Here is a 15579-nt window from a genome sequence, read left to right as displayed (position 1 = left end):
GGTCGACGAGGGAGAGGGGAGGTGTCCCAACCATACCCGGCGCACAGGGAGGATGCGCAGAGGTGCAGCGGAAGAGTGAGAGGGGAAAGACTAGTCCCGGTCTCGTGATACCATGAAAGAGGATGGCTGGGAAATGATTATTGGATTGATTATTGAGGGAGCCCAAGGCTTAGTACATATAGGCAAGGATGTCCCAGAAACAGGAAAGTGCTCAAGTTTCTGATGCTTTTTGCCAGTTTTTGTATTCAAAAGGTACTCTTGCTCAAGTTTCTTTTCCTGGCACCCATGTTTAGAATGGTGTTGCTGAACATAGACACCATCGTCATATAGACAGCTCGTGCACTTTTGATTTCATCCTTCCCTCCTTCTCATTTTGGGGTGAAGTTGTTTGTACTGTTGTCTATCTCATCAATAGACAAATGTCTTCCAAACTGCCGGACAAATGTCCTAGTGACGTGCTTTTTGTCCCTTGTGAGCATACTAAGGTAACTGCACAATCTACTGAATGTGTTTTTCTAGGGTATAGTCTTGAGCATGAATGTTATCAGTGTATGATCCCTCTTCATAGCACATTTGTATCTATTATGATGTGCAATTCGTTGAGGATCATCTTTTCTTTTACAACCCCTGCACTCAACCATCATATTGTGCCAGAAGGCCATCCGGTGATTGTCGAGGTTCCAGAGGATCGATCCCAATGAGTGTAGGAAGGCGATGCCCAAGATGATGTTGTAGCCCCAGTGGAATGGCGTAGCAGGTGATGGGGAACGACTTAGCACCAACGTCAAGCTAGATATTGGTGCCACAGTCAGAGCAGGTAACCTTGTCACCATTGGTGACTGAGATACAAAGGTCGGGGTAGTCTACAAAGCGAAGGGTGATCTTAGCCGCTATGGCGGTGTTGATGAAGTTGTGCACCGATCTCGTGTCCATTAGGGCAGTGAGCTGGTGGCCATGGATGTCTACGATGACCTGCATGGTGTCCGCCGTGCCAGCCCTGCTATGTCGTGCATGGAGATGACCGGGGGTCGTTCTCAGGAACCTCCATGCATGGTGGTGTAGTGTCATCGTCATCATCTTCGTTGATCACCTCTAGGTAGAAGAGGCACTAGCAGCGATGATCGCAGAAGAACGACGCATCACAGTTGTAGCACATTCCCTGGCGTCGACGTTTGGTCATCTTATCTGCGGTGAGACGCTTGTATATTTGACTCGGCGCAATAGGCGTAGATGCTGCAGCGGTCAAGGAAGGAGAGGTACCAGCCGCCCTAGCTGCACCGGAGGGATAGGTCGGGGTTTGTGGTCCACGGCTGCCGCCCATTGTCACACTATCTAGGGTCAGCGTGCGCCGCTCGTAGGCCTAGACAAGTGCCATGGCCTGCTGGACATCTGCTAGCGCTCTCAACTCAACGTCATTACACAGGCGCTCTGGAAGGCCTGTGACAAACAGTTATACCTGGAGTCCTGGACGTGTGGAGCCAGTGGGTTGCTGTGGCAGAGGAACACCAAGAATCTCTGCTGGTAGTTGGTCACCATGGAGGAAATGGCAACTGCACCAATTCACTTGACGGATTGTGTCAAGTTGGCAATCCAAAGCTTTGCTGGCATAGAAGCTTAAAGCTTGGCTATGTAATGCTGGGCTCGTCACGTTCCAGCATGCAAAACCAATGTTGCGCGACACCGGTGAGGTGGAACGTGGTGAGCTAGACCTTATTCGTCTCGAGGGTACGCTGACCACGAAAGAAGTGTTCACAACGGATGAGCCAGCCAAGGGGTCCTTCTTGCCGTCAAAGGTCGGGAAGGAAAGCTTATGGAAGTGAGAGTGGCTGGCTATGGGTGCGGTGGGGTGGAGATCAGCAATTATCATGATTGGCACTGCATTATGTGATTCAACCATGGATGGGATCGATGAAGGTGAGTGTGGAAATGTGGCGAGGTGGATTGGTAGGAGTGCAGTGGTAGGTGGCGCGACTGATGCAAGAGGGGCAATGGCGATGGTAGGGAATGGCAACATGGGTGGCGGCGGGTATTAAAAGATGGGATCGGAGACGGTTGCATGGCGGTGATAGAGGGAAGGGTGATCGTGGCTATTGTGGTGAAAGATGTTGGTATGCCGTCGTATCCGGGTAGTCCTTAGGGGAAGCCAGGTGGGTATACAAGCGAAGGGGCGGCGACCTGCTGAGCTTCCATGGCAGTGAAGCGTGCAGACTGTTGGACACCCATGGCGCTCGGCCATGCCGAGAGCGTTGTGATTTTTTGCACGATCAAGCGCTGGAAGTTGTCATTAGTGTATTGGGGGTTGGGCGTGGCGGGGGAGGTGGAGTTGACGGTAGTTGCTGTGACAATAGAGATGGCGGCGGAGGAGACCACCGGTTTGGTGTCGTCATGGCCTAACATCTCTGATACCAGTTTGTTGGAGCCTGCACTAGGAAGATAATAAGAGTGTTGTATGGGGGGACGGAGACCGGGACCCCTAACGCTTGGGTGCTGTGATCTGGGGTTTTGGGAGCAGAGAGGTCATAGTACTGTTCACACATGAACAGTCTCGCGGATGAACACTAATGCGAGGGGAAAGACACGAGTGAACAGTCAACAAGATTAATGCCCTGCTTGATTCCATTCATTGTCAAGTGAGTACATTATATAAGGCCTTGGTTTGGAGATAAGGTTCCTAACAAACTCCTGATAAGGACTCTAACAAACTCTAACTAATTGGCACCTAACGAACTCCTGATAAGGACTAACTAATTGGCTGCATGCACCTACATATGTTTTGGGTGATGCTGGTAAGTAAGCCGATCATAACAATAGTCATGTCCACTTGTGGCATGCTCATCTTCTCAGATCCCTAAGTTTAATAACAATAGGCAGTAATCTAGCTTCTAGCCACCACCATGTGTTTACAAGGCCAGCTATACCAAATTTTAAGTATTTATACCTAATCTTTTTTAGTTATCTACAGAAGATGATGTGGCAAATTAGTAGAGATATGAAAGTGGTATCACACACACATTATCTAGTGAAAATTTGCTATACGTAATTACTATAGTCTGCGAGTTTTCCCTGACCTAAGTGTGGCTTCATTCAAGTTTCAGGATATATTGAGTTAGTTTTCAAGTTCAGTTGTCCTAAGTCACAAATTTAGGAGAATCCATGGGATTTACATTGCATGAACACACATAATAGCTACTTGTCCTTTTTATTTAAATCTTGTCCTTTATGTGTCCATGCTTTTATTGACCATGAAATGAAACTACAGGTGATGGTGATCAGGTCTTAAAGGCTGTTGATATCCTTAATGAGATGAACATATTAGGGGTCCATCCAAATGAGATAACATACTCAGTCTTATTTGTTGCTTGCGAAAGGTAATAATCTGAGCATGAACTTCACCTTTCAATTTAATTTATGGTGTTCGTCAGATACTAACAGCTGACATGTAGAAATGGTGAAGCACAACTAGGTTTGGATTTGTTTGAACAATTAAAAATGGATGGCATTGACATCAATCCGACCATAATTGGTTCTCTTACTGGTAAGTTGTTTCCTTGCTTTTTGATGTTATAATATAGGAGAGCTTGCATTTTTTTGGTTTCTTCAACCTACTTGTTTTCCCTTTTAATTTTGTGTATGTTGTTAGAATTTGATTGTGAACATGTGTGCTGGGTCTTGATCCGAGCCTATTCAGCCGACCACCCATCATAGGTGTGTGTGTGTTCGGCCTTGAGCCTGGCCCATTCAGCCAACCAACCCATTATAGGAGTGTATGGTGGTGACCATGTCTGGTGGATCCCCCTCGCTTGTAGCCATGCAGTGACCTCTTCCTGTGGCTCTCCTAGTCTGCAATAATACATGCATACACTTGTATATGTATTTTCACGCACCAATCAATGCAATGTCCCCTAATCTCAATTACTTTAATGATAATCAAAGCTTAGGTTAATCACCGGTTCCTTTTCTTCTACCACACGTAGCACACCATCTTCTCTGGTGTTGCTCCATGGCTGACACCGTCGCCCCTTAGGATCTCCTGGTCGAGGTTGCTGCCCTCTAGTGCATTGAGTAAGAATGCGTCAGCCAGGAGTATCGTGAGCATTTGTGGCGAAGGCCGCTCGCAACGTTGCCATTGCTCGCACGGTGGAGGCAGAGCATGAGGCCACCCTTGCCCAAACTGATTGTGACGCCGCTGATGCGTGCTCTTCGTGATGCCCTCAACCGCTGCACACGATCGCGGAGCCACACTGTGGCGAGGAGGACTCCACTGATGCTTCTCCCGCCGTCGGTTGGGATCCTCCTGCCCTCGACGCTGCTCTACGTCAACACGAGTCCATGACCCTTTTTTTTTCTAAAACGCGCAGGAGAACTGTGCATTAGATATATTAAGATAGAAGAAACATCAATGGTCTAAAGAAGACCAGAGTACAGAGAAAAAACAAGAAAACAAAAAAATAAAAATAAAAATAGATATAAAAATAAAATAAACATCCATCTAGAAGACAGCCAAAGCTGCCCCAAAACTAAGGCCAGATGGTGCCCAGATCTTTGGCACCCGCGAGACACCACCTCTGAGCGTCGTCCTTGATGTTCTGAATAATCTGGTTGCCACTAGGAGGATCCCCCTCGAACACACAATTATTCCGCTGCTTCCAAAGCCACCATGCCACCAACATCACAAGGGAGTTGATCCCTTTGCGCAGCGCATAAGGGACCTTGGCCTACAAAGTAGCCCACCTATCTTGGAACACCAAACCAGCCCTTTTGGGGGAGAGCTGCCGCAGATTAACCAGGGAGAAAATCCTAAACCACACTTCCCTAGAGAAGACACAAGAAATTAAAAGATGATGCACCGTTTCATCCTCTTGATCACAAAGGGGCATTGAACAGGATGGTCCAAACCCCTCTTCGCCAAACGATCTGCAGTCCAGCACCTATCTCGAGTCGTAAGCCAAAGAACTTGCATCTTGGAGGGGCCCAGCTTCTCCAAATAAGCTCAGCAGGCGCAAAACCCACCTTTCCCATCATAAAACGATCATACGCCGATTTGGACGAGTAAGAGCCTGAGGAGGAAAGTGTCCATATGTGCTGATCTGGAACATCTGATAATAGTCGAACCTCCCGAACAAGATCCCAGATCTGGAAGAATTCGGAGAAAGCCATAGAGGAGAAATTTCCCCTAATGTCAAGAACCCAACTGCTACCATTAATTGCTTCCTGGACAGTTCTTGACCTCACAGCCTTGGTGAACAGCAGCAAACAGTGAAGGAGCCCAATCTGCAATTCTTTTGCCGTGCAGCCAGCGATCAGTCCAAAATTTGGTGTCAGTTCCACTGCCCACTACTGACTGAACCGATGCAGCAAAAAGGCAGCAGCATTGGGATGAACTTGGACATCCAAGAAAGCCCACGGCCGCTCAGGTTGTGTTTTCTTCAACCATAACCATCTCATATTGAGGGACCAGCCCATAACTTCAAGATTTGGAACACCTAAACCACCCAAAGTCAATGGTAAACACACCTTCAGCCATCCCACTAAACAGTGCCCTCCTTTGATATTTTTGCGGCCTTTCCAGAGGAAACCTCTCCTAATCTTGTCAATGGCTTTGATGACCCATTTGGGGCATTGAAGTGCAATAAGGTGGTAAACTGGAATAGTGAGAGGACAGATTTGACAAGAGTAGCCCTACCGGCCGGGTGAATAAGAGCAGCTTTCCAACCAGGCAATCGATCTGCAACCTTCTCAACTAGAGGGAGAAGGTCCCTCTTGGAGAGCTTTCTAATAGACAAAGGCAGGCCCAAGTACTTGCAAGGAAAATTCACCAAGTTACGAGATAGCGTCTCTTGGATTGTCAAAACCTCCTGGTCATTGCAGCAAATCGGAGTAAACGAGCTCTTTGCTAAATTAGTAACAAGTCCTGAGGCTTCACCAAAAACCTTCAAAACTTGTTTGACTGTCTCCAAGTCGCTCCTCACCAGATGCATAAAAAGAACCACATCATCGGCGTATAAGGAAATTCTCTGTCCAATTCCCCGACGAAGCAGCGGATGTAACAAACCAAAGCTCTCAGCCTTCAAGATTATTGAATTTAGAACGTCCATAACACACACAAAGAGCATAGGAGATAAAGGGTCTCCCTGACGGAAACCCCTTTGATGGTAAATCAACTCTCCTGGATCACCGTTAACCAAAACTCTAGTAGAAGAAGAGCGTAACAACTTTGCCAACAAATTACACCACCGAGTGCCAAAACCAAGATGTTGTAAGACCTCCAAAAGGAAAGGCCATGAAACTGAATCAAAGGCCTTGGTGATGTCAAGCTTTAGGAGCACTCTCGGTTCCTTTTGCCTGGGTAAAGCTTGGGCCATCTGTTGCACAAGAACAAAGTTATCCAAAATGTATCTACCTTTCACGAACGCACTTTGATTAGGTGACACAAGCTGCGATAATTTCCCTGATAACCGATTAGCCAGCAGTTTAGTGATGATCTTGGCGAAACTATGGATCAGACTTATGGGGCGAAAATCTTTTACCTCCTCCACATCAACTTTCTTGGGCAGCAGGGTAATATATGCAGAATTGAGGAGAAAAAGTCTACTATCATCACCCTGAAACAGTCTATTCACAGCAGCCATAAAATCTACTTTGATAATTTGCCAAGCCATCTTGTAGAATCTACCTGTAAAGCCATCTGGCCCGGGAGCTTTGTCTGAAGGCATGGATTTGATGGTGTTCCAAATTTCTTCCTCATCAATAATCCGGTCTAACTCGGTAAGATCAACAGCTGATCGATGAAAGGATTGAAGATCAAAAGTGAAGTTACGTTGTCCCTCAGATCCCAATAAATTGCTGTAAAAATCCCAGACCACCTCAATCTTATCCTTCTGATCAGTGAACACCCTGTCCTCTTTCTTCAAACTGGCAATAAAATTTTTCTTTTTCCTATATCTGGCATGGTGCTGGAAGTAAGCAGTATTGGCATCCCCCTCTTTGAGCCATCTCAGACCAGAACGCAGCCTTGCCCTGGTTCTCTCCAAGGAAGACAAGCCCAAAATATGATGCTTAAGCTGTCTCCGAAGCCAAATTTCCAGTGAGGACAACAATCTTGAATCCTGGGCAGATTCCAGTTGATGAATAATCTCCCTCGCAAGAAGTTGTCGCTTGATATTGCCTGTCTTCCTATGACTCCAAGATTGCAGATTTTTGGCAAGCCTCCGCAGCTTGTCTGCGAGCCTTTGTAAAGGGCAAACAGCCATAATCGGCTGCTCCCAGGACTGCTGCACAACCTCCATAAAGCCATCAAGTTTTGGCCAAAAACTTTCGAAATGAAAGCGACGTTTACCCATGAAGGAGTCCCTCAAACCCAGCAATAAAGGGCAATGATCTGAAATGGAAGAAGCCAAAGCATGCAGAATGCAATCTGGGAACAGCTGGTCCCAATCAGTGGTCACAAAAACACGATCTAATCTGACAAGGGTTGGCGCTTCCCGCTCATTAGACCAAGTAAATTGTCTACCCAAAAGATCAATTTCCACCAACTCAAGCTCATTAAGAAGACGACGAAAACGGCCCATCATTGCCCTGTCAACATTTTGATTATTTTTGTCTTCCACTTTATAAATGAGGTTGAAATCCCCTCCAACAACCCATGGTCCAACACAGGTAAGGCGAATGCTACGAAGTTCTTGCAGAAATTGCACCTTCAAGATGTCCGACTGTGGGCCATAGACTCCAGTGAACCACCAAGGGGGGCCCCTCACTCTGCTGGAACTGAACAGAAACAGAAAAAACATCCACCCTTGATGCAATAGCCTTGCACACATATGCCCTTCCAAGCCACCAGAATGCCACCCCGAGAACCATCTGCTGGGAGGAACACGAATTCATCAAAATCAGCCCCAAGGGTCGACATGACTGTCCTCCTAGAAATATTTTCCTTTTTTGTTTCTTGCAGACAAACCACATCCGGCTTCACATAATCAATCAAACTACGAACAGAATCCCGTCGAGACTTATTATTGAGTCCCCTTACATTCCAAATCAACATTTTTGAGATATCCATTGAGACAAAAGACAGGAGTACGACTAAGGAAATAACTTTCCAACCCAAAAAAAGGGGGAACTACACAATAATGGGACTCTGTCCCAACAATGAATCTGCAGCATCGGCATTCTCCGGAATTACCCAACCGAACAATGCAGCTAAGGCAGCGACATGGTCCTGAGATAGAGGCTTAGAAAACAGCCGCCCATATTCATCAAGAGCTTCTTGTGCCAATCCCTCCTGGTCAGCCAATATCCCCAAAGTTCTAGCAATATCCACTCTGATTTTTCTGACAGCTGTGGAAGGCGCCCCCCCTACCATCCTTCTTCAGCCTGTGACTTCTTCTAGGCATAAAGTCTTTTGGCGTCTGCTTACGTCGCCGCTTTTGGGTAGCTGGTCTGGCCAAGATGCAGTCAACTGGCTTAGTGATGGTGGCCAAAAAATCCTGCACCAGCGAATGGTCAACATCTGAAGTCGTGGTATCCAAAACTGATGCCGAAATACAGTCAGTGGAGCAATCATCCCCCGTCTGTCCCTCTAGTAGCTCTTGCCTTCCCGTTGGAGAACTAAGCTCGAGATCATCCACCCGGTCTGCTGTCCTAGAAACAGAGTCCGCACCAACATCTGCGAGAATGGGGCGTCTTCTAGAATAGACAAGCAGAGCCCGTGGGGAAATAGTCCCAGCAACCGACAACACCCCCATTCTGACAGAAGACGCCTCGAGTGTAAAATCAAAACCACCAGGATGGAGCGAATTCGCACCAGCCTGTTCCAGCGACCCAACAACAGCCCCGTGTCGCTGGGGCGAAACAGGGAGGACTGAATCCAGCGTGCCTACAGCAGCCGACCCAGACGGCCCAGCTAAGTTAATCTTCGAGGTTGTCATGCATGGCACTTGAGTGGCAGAAAGGGGTGAGCTCAACCCAGCCTTCTCCAGCGGCTCAGCCAAACTTCTGTGCTGAGGCGAGGAAGGTCCAGATGAGGTCAGCAGCCCATCACCAACACTGATAGCAGCACCATCTTCCAGAGCTAGAACCGGCGCCTCCATCATATTTCCATGCATAGCTACAGACCGTTCTCTGCCCACTCTCTGATGTGAACCGAGGCGATGGTGGATAGGCTGACGCTGCAAAGGGCACGACTGTCGGATCCGGGGATTGGACGGACCCCGGACATCTCCATCCTCCTCACCATGAAACTCATTCTCATCTGAAGGAGGCAGACTGCTGTCCGAGGGAAGCTGAAGGGGAGCCGAAATAGCAGCAATGCTAATCTTGTAGGTTAGACATCTCGCCTCCTGATTAAATGGCCCTCGCTCAATGATGTGGAGGTCCATATCCCTGCGAAGCTTCATCGGATCCAAACACCATGCCCGAAGCTTGAGTGAGGAGAGATCTGTCTTGCTCGCAGAGGCGGGGTGCAACTCCAAAATGTGACATGAGTCGTGAAGAAGCATCTTGGCTGTGTTCAGACCCCACGCGTGCGCTGGGATCCCACGGATCTCAATATCCATCAAGTGAGAGAAGGACGTAGCCGAGGCATGTGCAAATCTTGTCCATTGCTTGAACACGAGCGAGAACATAGGTCCTCTGAAAGGCTTTCCTTCATTAAGCACTCTTGTCGCCACTTCCTCATCCGGCAAAAACAGAAGGAAGTCTTCCGGCATGGACTGGTGAATAGACATATCATCAATATTGATGCAATAACGACGGGCCGCTTCCTCCAGCACATCCGAGCCGAGAACAACGGGTCTGGTACCAGTAACAGTGACAAATAATGCTCGGCGGAGTGCAACTTCTTCTCTTGCCATGTCCGTCGAAAGTTCCAGAACGCAAGAGGGCAAGTTCGACGTGAGAGGAACCAAGTCAGCAGGGGGAGACTGACTGTGCCCCAACACCGCAGCCCCTTTCCCGCGCTTAGAACGCCTCCTTTTACGCTTGGGCAGTAAGGGCGGCTGCCTCACTAAATCCATGGCAGGCTCCATCGCGACATGATCATGCGACGAAGCAAGACGTCTCCAGACCGAGGTCTTGCGCGTGCCCTCCAGAGAATGAGCCTTGTCCATGCCAGACAACCTCTGCCACACCGGAGGCCGCACCGGAATCCTCAGCCTCACCAAGGCATGCTGGGAGGTTTCCTGTCTTCCCGGAAGACGCTGCTTGACGTTGCCCATGCGCTGCCACACTGGATGTTTCTGAGATTCGACTAGCAGAGACGAGCAGACTGCCACCCGATGTCCAAAGTTGAGACACCGAAAGCACCTTGTTGGACGCCGGCAGGTAGCAACCCGGTGAGAAGTAGAGAGGCAGTTGTAACACCGACCTCGGAGATCCACACGGGACCCTCGACGAGGGAGGTGCACACCACGGGTCCTCTATCTGCGCTCAACCACCTGCCAGCCTTCTTCAATCGGAAGGGCCGCACCAGTCGACACCTTGGCGGGGAAAGCAGGAGCAGCTAACGCAGTAGGGGAGGGGGAGACATGGCTTGCCAAGGGAGAGAGACCGGCGGCGCAAACCGAGCTGGAGAGGAGTGCATCTTTAAAGGATCGAGAAGATGGAATGGAACCTCCAGCTGAAGAGTCACCGCGCCAGCGCTGGGCCTTGGACCGCCCATCCTGGGAGCACAGCCGCTGGGACGGCCAGGAAGCAGACGCCGAGGAGGTGGAAATCAAGGGGGTGGTCGCCGGTACCGGAGAGATGGCTGGCGAGGGGCTGGTGGGAAGGGGAGCTGGGAGGGAAGCCGAACAGGCGGGTTGGGGTTCCGAGGAGGAGCCGAGGCGCCGCGCCAGGGCATGGAGCCGAGGCGACAGCCATCTCACCTCTCCATGACCCTTTTGAACCTACACGCTTACGCAGTCGTTGTGCAGGCAGTCGTTGTGCAGAACATCTAAGCCCTCGAGTCACTGCTCCTCGACGTCAATTCCACCTACACACGGTGGTATGAGCCATTCCTCCTCATTGTCGAGACGTTCTCTTTGGAGCACCATGTCCTCTCCAATGACGTTGTGCACCACTCCCCAGATTGGGTGCGCATGGATTGTGTCGTTCGCACTAGGCTCCTCAGCACCATCTTCATGGTCTCGCCAACACCGTCTCTCAGCACGACGCCATCTCCCATGTCACCTGGCTCGCCATTGAGTCCTAGTTCCTCAGGAATCGTACCACCTGCACCCTCTACATCGACCAGGAGTTTTGCTCTTTCCAGCAAGGTGATTCTCTGTCGCCGAGTATTGCCGCTGCTACAAGCGGATATTCGAGGACCTTCATGACCTCAATGAACAATCACCTACCAAACCTTCATCCTCAACATTATTTATGGTCTCAACAAGCGCTTCATCCCCATCGATCTCCATAATCTCTATAGCACCCATTTCCCTCCTTTGTGCAGGTGCACGTCTGCCATGGCACTTGCGCCTTTGGGACATGCGGATAGGCGGTCCATCTCCTGCGTGTCTCCCAACCTTTGTCGGCCATCTCGCGGCCCCCGCTATCCTAGCCGTCCAAGCATTTTACGGAACATGCGGCCTCTAGGGGCCACATCGGCGGCAGATCTGGTAGTGGCCCCAACTAGTAGCACAACAAGCGCAGTGGTTGTGCCACCTAGGGTTTTGGTGGCAATAGAGATAGTGTCGGCTCTGCCACCTTTGGGGGTGCTGCAGGACATGCCCCCAATGGTACCTAGTCGACTATCTACAACCTGTGGTCTTGTTCCATCCACATGTGGCTCGGGACGCAACCGCCTTGTACTCCCATTGGACCAACCTAGCCTCCTCACGCCCTGCTTGTTTGACCACACGGGTAGTGGTCCGGTCAGTGGGGTGTCCTGCCTCCTGCTGTAGCGCGTGCCCCACCTGCAGCTCCAATATGGGATCTATAGGCCCTAGTAGCCAACATCCAAACCATGGCCTTGCAACAACCACCACAACCTGAGTGATATTTCAATTCATGTGATATTAATCATATGGCCTTCGATGCTGGTCTCGTCTCGCACACTATTACACCTTGTCACTCTCCCTCACATTGTTGTCAGTAACGGGAACCTCATTCGAGTTACTTGAACTGGCACTACACACCTTCCTCATAAGCTTCATCTTAATATTGTTCTTGGTTCTCCGAACCTTATTAAAGACATCATTTCCATTCGCTAGTTTACCTTTGATAACAATTGTTCTATGGAATTTGACCCCTTTGGTTGTTTTGTGAAGTATCTTGTGATAGCTCCGCCCCCTATACTCTTTGTGCTTCTTAGCGACTGCTCTCTGTGCGTCCACCTCTTCACTTTAGCATCAATATCTTGGGCACCCTGGTCATGACATTTTCTCCAAACTGACACATGCATCGTCTATTTCTTGTAAGAAGTGCTAGCGATGCTCTTTGTCATGCTTATCGGCTAAGCCGCCACACTCGCCTACCCTTTCATGCGTCGTCTTCGCGTGCTACACAAGTTTTTCATGCATCATCTTCATGTGCTACACGAAATTTAGCCCCAACTTGGATGCTGCTATCAGGAAGGCTGAACAAGAGGTGGAGCTTTGGAGGTTGGCAGGGGCTAAGAACCTTTCCCGCTTGACTGCTCCAATCCCCGGTTTGAGGAACTAGCTGTAGCTATAATGGTTGTGTTTTATCTGTTATTCCCAATGGATCCTTTTTGTATTCGTGTTTTTGGCCTCCATAAGTGGGCTGCGTGGTCTACTATTTTGTACTGGTCTATTTTGGACCTTGCTTCTTCTTAATTTAATGATGTGCAGATCTCTTGCGTGTTTGAGAAAAAAAGTCGTCTAACAGATCAGTTATTGTTGGGTATGCCCTTAACGGGAGTTCTCCATGAAGGATTTGGACACTCTTCATCATTTGTTGGGTATGCACGTGTTGTAAAATTAAGATTAATTTGATAATGCAGCATACAACGAAAAACTCAGATCGGCAGATAATATCCACGACATTAGAACAGAACATATCTAAACTAACTCAACAAGATTAACACATAAAAGAAGAATCGACAACTGATCTAACCATAAGACCGTCATCACAATAAACTGAAAATGCAGATTTACTCACAGTGATTTTCACGAGTGTTGAAGAAAAACTCGAGCGGACGTGCGCGAAGCACTTCCCAGAAACCTGATTCGCCGGCACCCGTGCAGGTCGTCAAAACGCCGACGATGGTTCGGAGACACCGCTCTCCCTTGATCTGCTGCACGACAGACGAAGGGACGGCAGAGCAGAGAAGCAACGGCGCAGAGAATTGAGAAGAAGAGGACGCGTCAGTTGCTGTCCTCCTCTGTTCTCCGACTGAAGGACGACTGCCCTTTATGGATGGGCCACCACAACCCCATGACTCGATCTGCTAAATTCCAGGAACCGCCCGGAGATCTCGCACGTAACGTGCGTGCCCATTACTTCTGGTTGACGTGCCAGTCTAGGTGTGATATTTGATAACCAAAATAAACAAAAGGCAAAAATTAAACTGCCGTTTAGAACTCGTCACGACGCGATCGCACATCGTCGCAAGTCACAAGTCACGTGACAAATAACGCGAAAAAACGCGAAACACGAGCGAGCGCGCGCATGGTAGCCTCCATAGCCTTTTATTTGTCTCATGTGAAGAGTAGGGAACACTTTCACATATAAGCTAGTTCTCTCCTATCTAGATGGGCGATATGGGACTAAAGTCCCATGCCATCTCTACACACTACCTTGGCTTCCTTATTGAATTGGGCCACACACTAGTGGGCCTAATTCCAACAGCACGTCCAACATAAAGGCTCGACCCTCTCTCTCATCATCAGTATCTGTTTGAGATCCTTGACCATGCTGGCATGGTTAACTGCAAGCACTGCTCCACGCTAGTTGATGTGAATCTAAAGCTCCTTGCGGATGGTGTCCTAGTGCTTGATCCTACAAGTTTTTGCAGTCTAGCGGGCGCTCTTCAATATCTTACCTTCACCAGGTTGGATATATCCTATGGAGCTCAAGTCTGCCTTCATAGACATGACCCACGGGAGCCTCATCTTGCTGCCCTCAAGCACATTCTTACGTCCACGACAACCCTTCATATGGGCCTATTGATGCGTCACTCTTCTAAGTTTGACTTGGTTGTTTACTCTAGTGATGATTGGGCTGGTTGTCCTAACACCCATCGATCAACTTTTGGATATGCGTTGTTCCTCGATGACAATCTGGTCTCATGGTCATCCAAGCTCTAGAATATAGTTTTCCGCTTTAGTGTTGAGGCTGAGCATCGAGCGGTCATCAACATTGTTGCTGAAGTCACTTGATATGCCAACTCTTGTCTGAGCTACACACTCCTCTGCGCAAGGCAACTCTGGCGTACTGCGACAACATCAGTGCAATCTACATGTCCTCTAAAAAACTCAACCTGCGGGGGTAAGACAGCCCCCGGGCATTATATTAAGAAGACCTTCTCACGCAGGTCGAGAAAACCCCTGAACCCCTGCTCCACTGATACACAATGGCACCGTAGCCCATGTGAGAAACGACCGTGATTGGGACCGGGCCTTAGACCTGTGCTTTGGCGTGGAACAGATGAGGGGATTTTTTAACCACAGCCTAAAATTCGCTCCCACGGGGAATCGATCCCAGGACCTGAGGAGTGTTGCTAAGACCACCTAACCAACTTGGTTAGAGGCCCTTTCGCTATCTACATGTCCTCTAACCATGTCCAGTACTAGCACACCAAACATGTGGAGATCGACCTACACTTTGTTTGGGAGTCCGTCACACTTGGTGATGTTTGTGTTCTTCACGTCCCTAAGACGTCTTAGTTCGTCAACATCTTCACCAAGGGACTGCCTTCGTCAGTATTTATGGAGTTCCGATCTAGTCTCAATGTTAGTTCCACCAATGAGTTGACTGTGGGGAATGTTAGAGTTTGACTGTGTACATGTGTGTTGGGTCTTGAGCCTGGCCTACTCAGCCAGCCAACGCAGCCGGCCAACCCATCATAGGCGTGTCTGGTGTTGACCATGTATAGTGGATCCGTGCATGTCGCCATGCGGTGACCTCTTCCTGTGGCTCTCCTAGTCCGTAGTACATGTAGACACTTGTATATGTATTTTTACACACCGATCAATGCAATCTCATGTAATCTCAATTACTTTCATACGTCTGCTGGGAGTCTTTTTATTTGTCGTGCTCAAGGTTTTTATGGCGTATCCTAGTTTTTAAGCATCCAAGCGCTTAAAAAACCTGGGCATCCACGCTACCATGACCAGAAATCAGTAAAATGTGAGAGGAGGGAAAGCAGAAGAGAGAGGGGATGAACTAGAGGACAGATAAGGCCAAGCACTTGTCTCATCTCTTCTTCCATCCCCATTGGCTCCAGACACTATGGCCATCGCAAAGTTCTTCAACCTGAGACATCTGGGAGGGGTAGCAGCAGTCAGCAACTCTTGATCTGTGTTCTGCAGACGATTGCAGGGGGGACCTGAAAGGGGTGGCACCAGCAGTGAGCAAAGGGAGGGGGAAAGGTACGATTAGAGGGAATGGTTGTGGGTGGCAGCAGTGCATAAGAACTGG

At 48.9% G+C, this 15579-nt stretch overlaps 1 protein-coding gene across 2 annotated transcripts in view; it reads left to right on the top strand.

The window, feature by feature from the left end:
• Positions 1–15579, top strand: part of LOC103638582 (pentatricopeptide repeat-containing protein MRL1, chloroplastic) — a 47191-nt gene that overhangs the window by 24549 nt on the left and 7063 nt on the right. For both annotated transcript variants that reach the window (XM_008661455.3, XM_008661462.3), the window contains exons 12-13: positions 3260–3368; positions 3444–3535. In XM_008661455.3, coding sequence (XP_008659677.1) covers positions 3260–3368; positions 3444–3535 — 201 coding nt within the window. The remainder of the gene's footprint in view (positions 1–3259; positions 3369–3443; positions 3536–15579) is intronic.

The sequence above is a fragment of the Zea mays genome, chromosome 1, assembly GCF_902167145.1.
Source record: "Zea mays cultivar B73 chromosome 1, Zm-B73-REFERENCE-NAM-5.0, whole genome shotgun sequence".
In the NCBI taxonomy this organism is placed as follows: Eukaryota; Viridiplantae; Streptophyta; class Magnoliopsida; order Poales; family Poaceae; genus Zea; species Zea mays.
The sequence above is the reverse complement of the archived record's forward strand: the minus strand, read 5'-3'. Positions and strand labels throughout refer to the sequence as shown.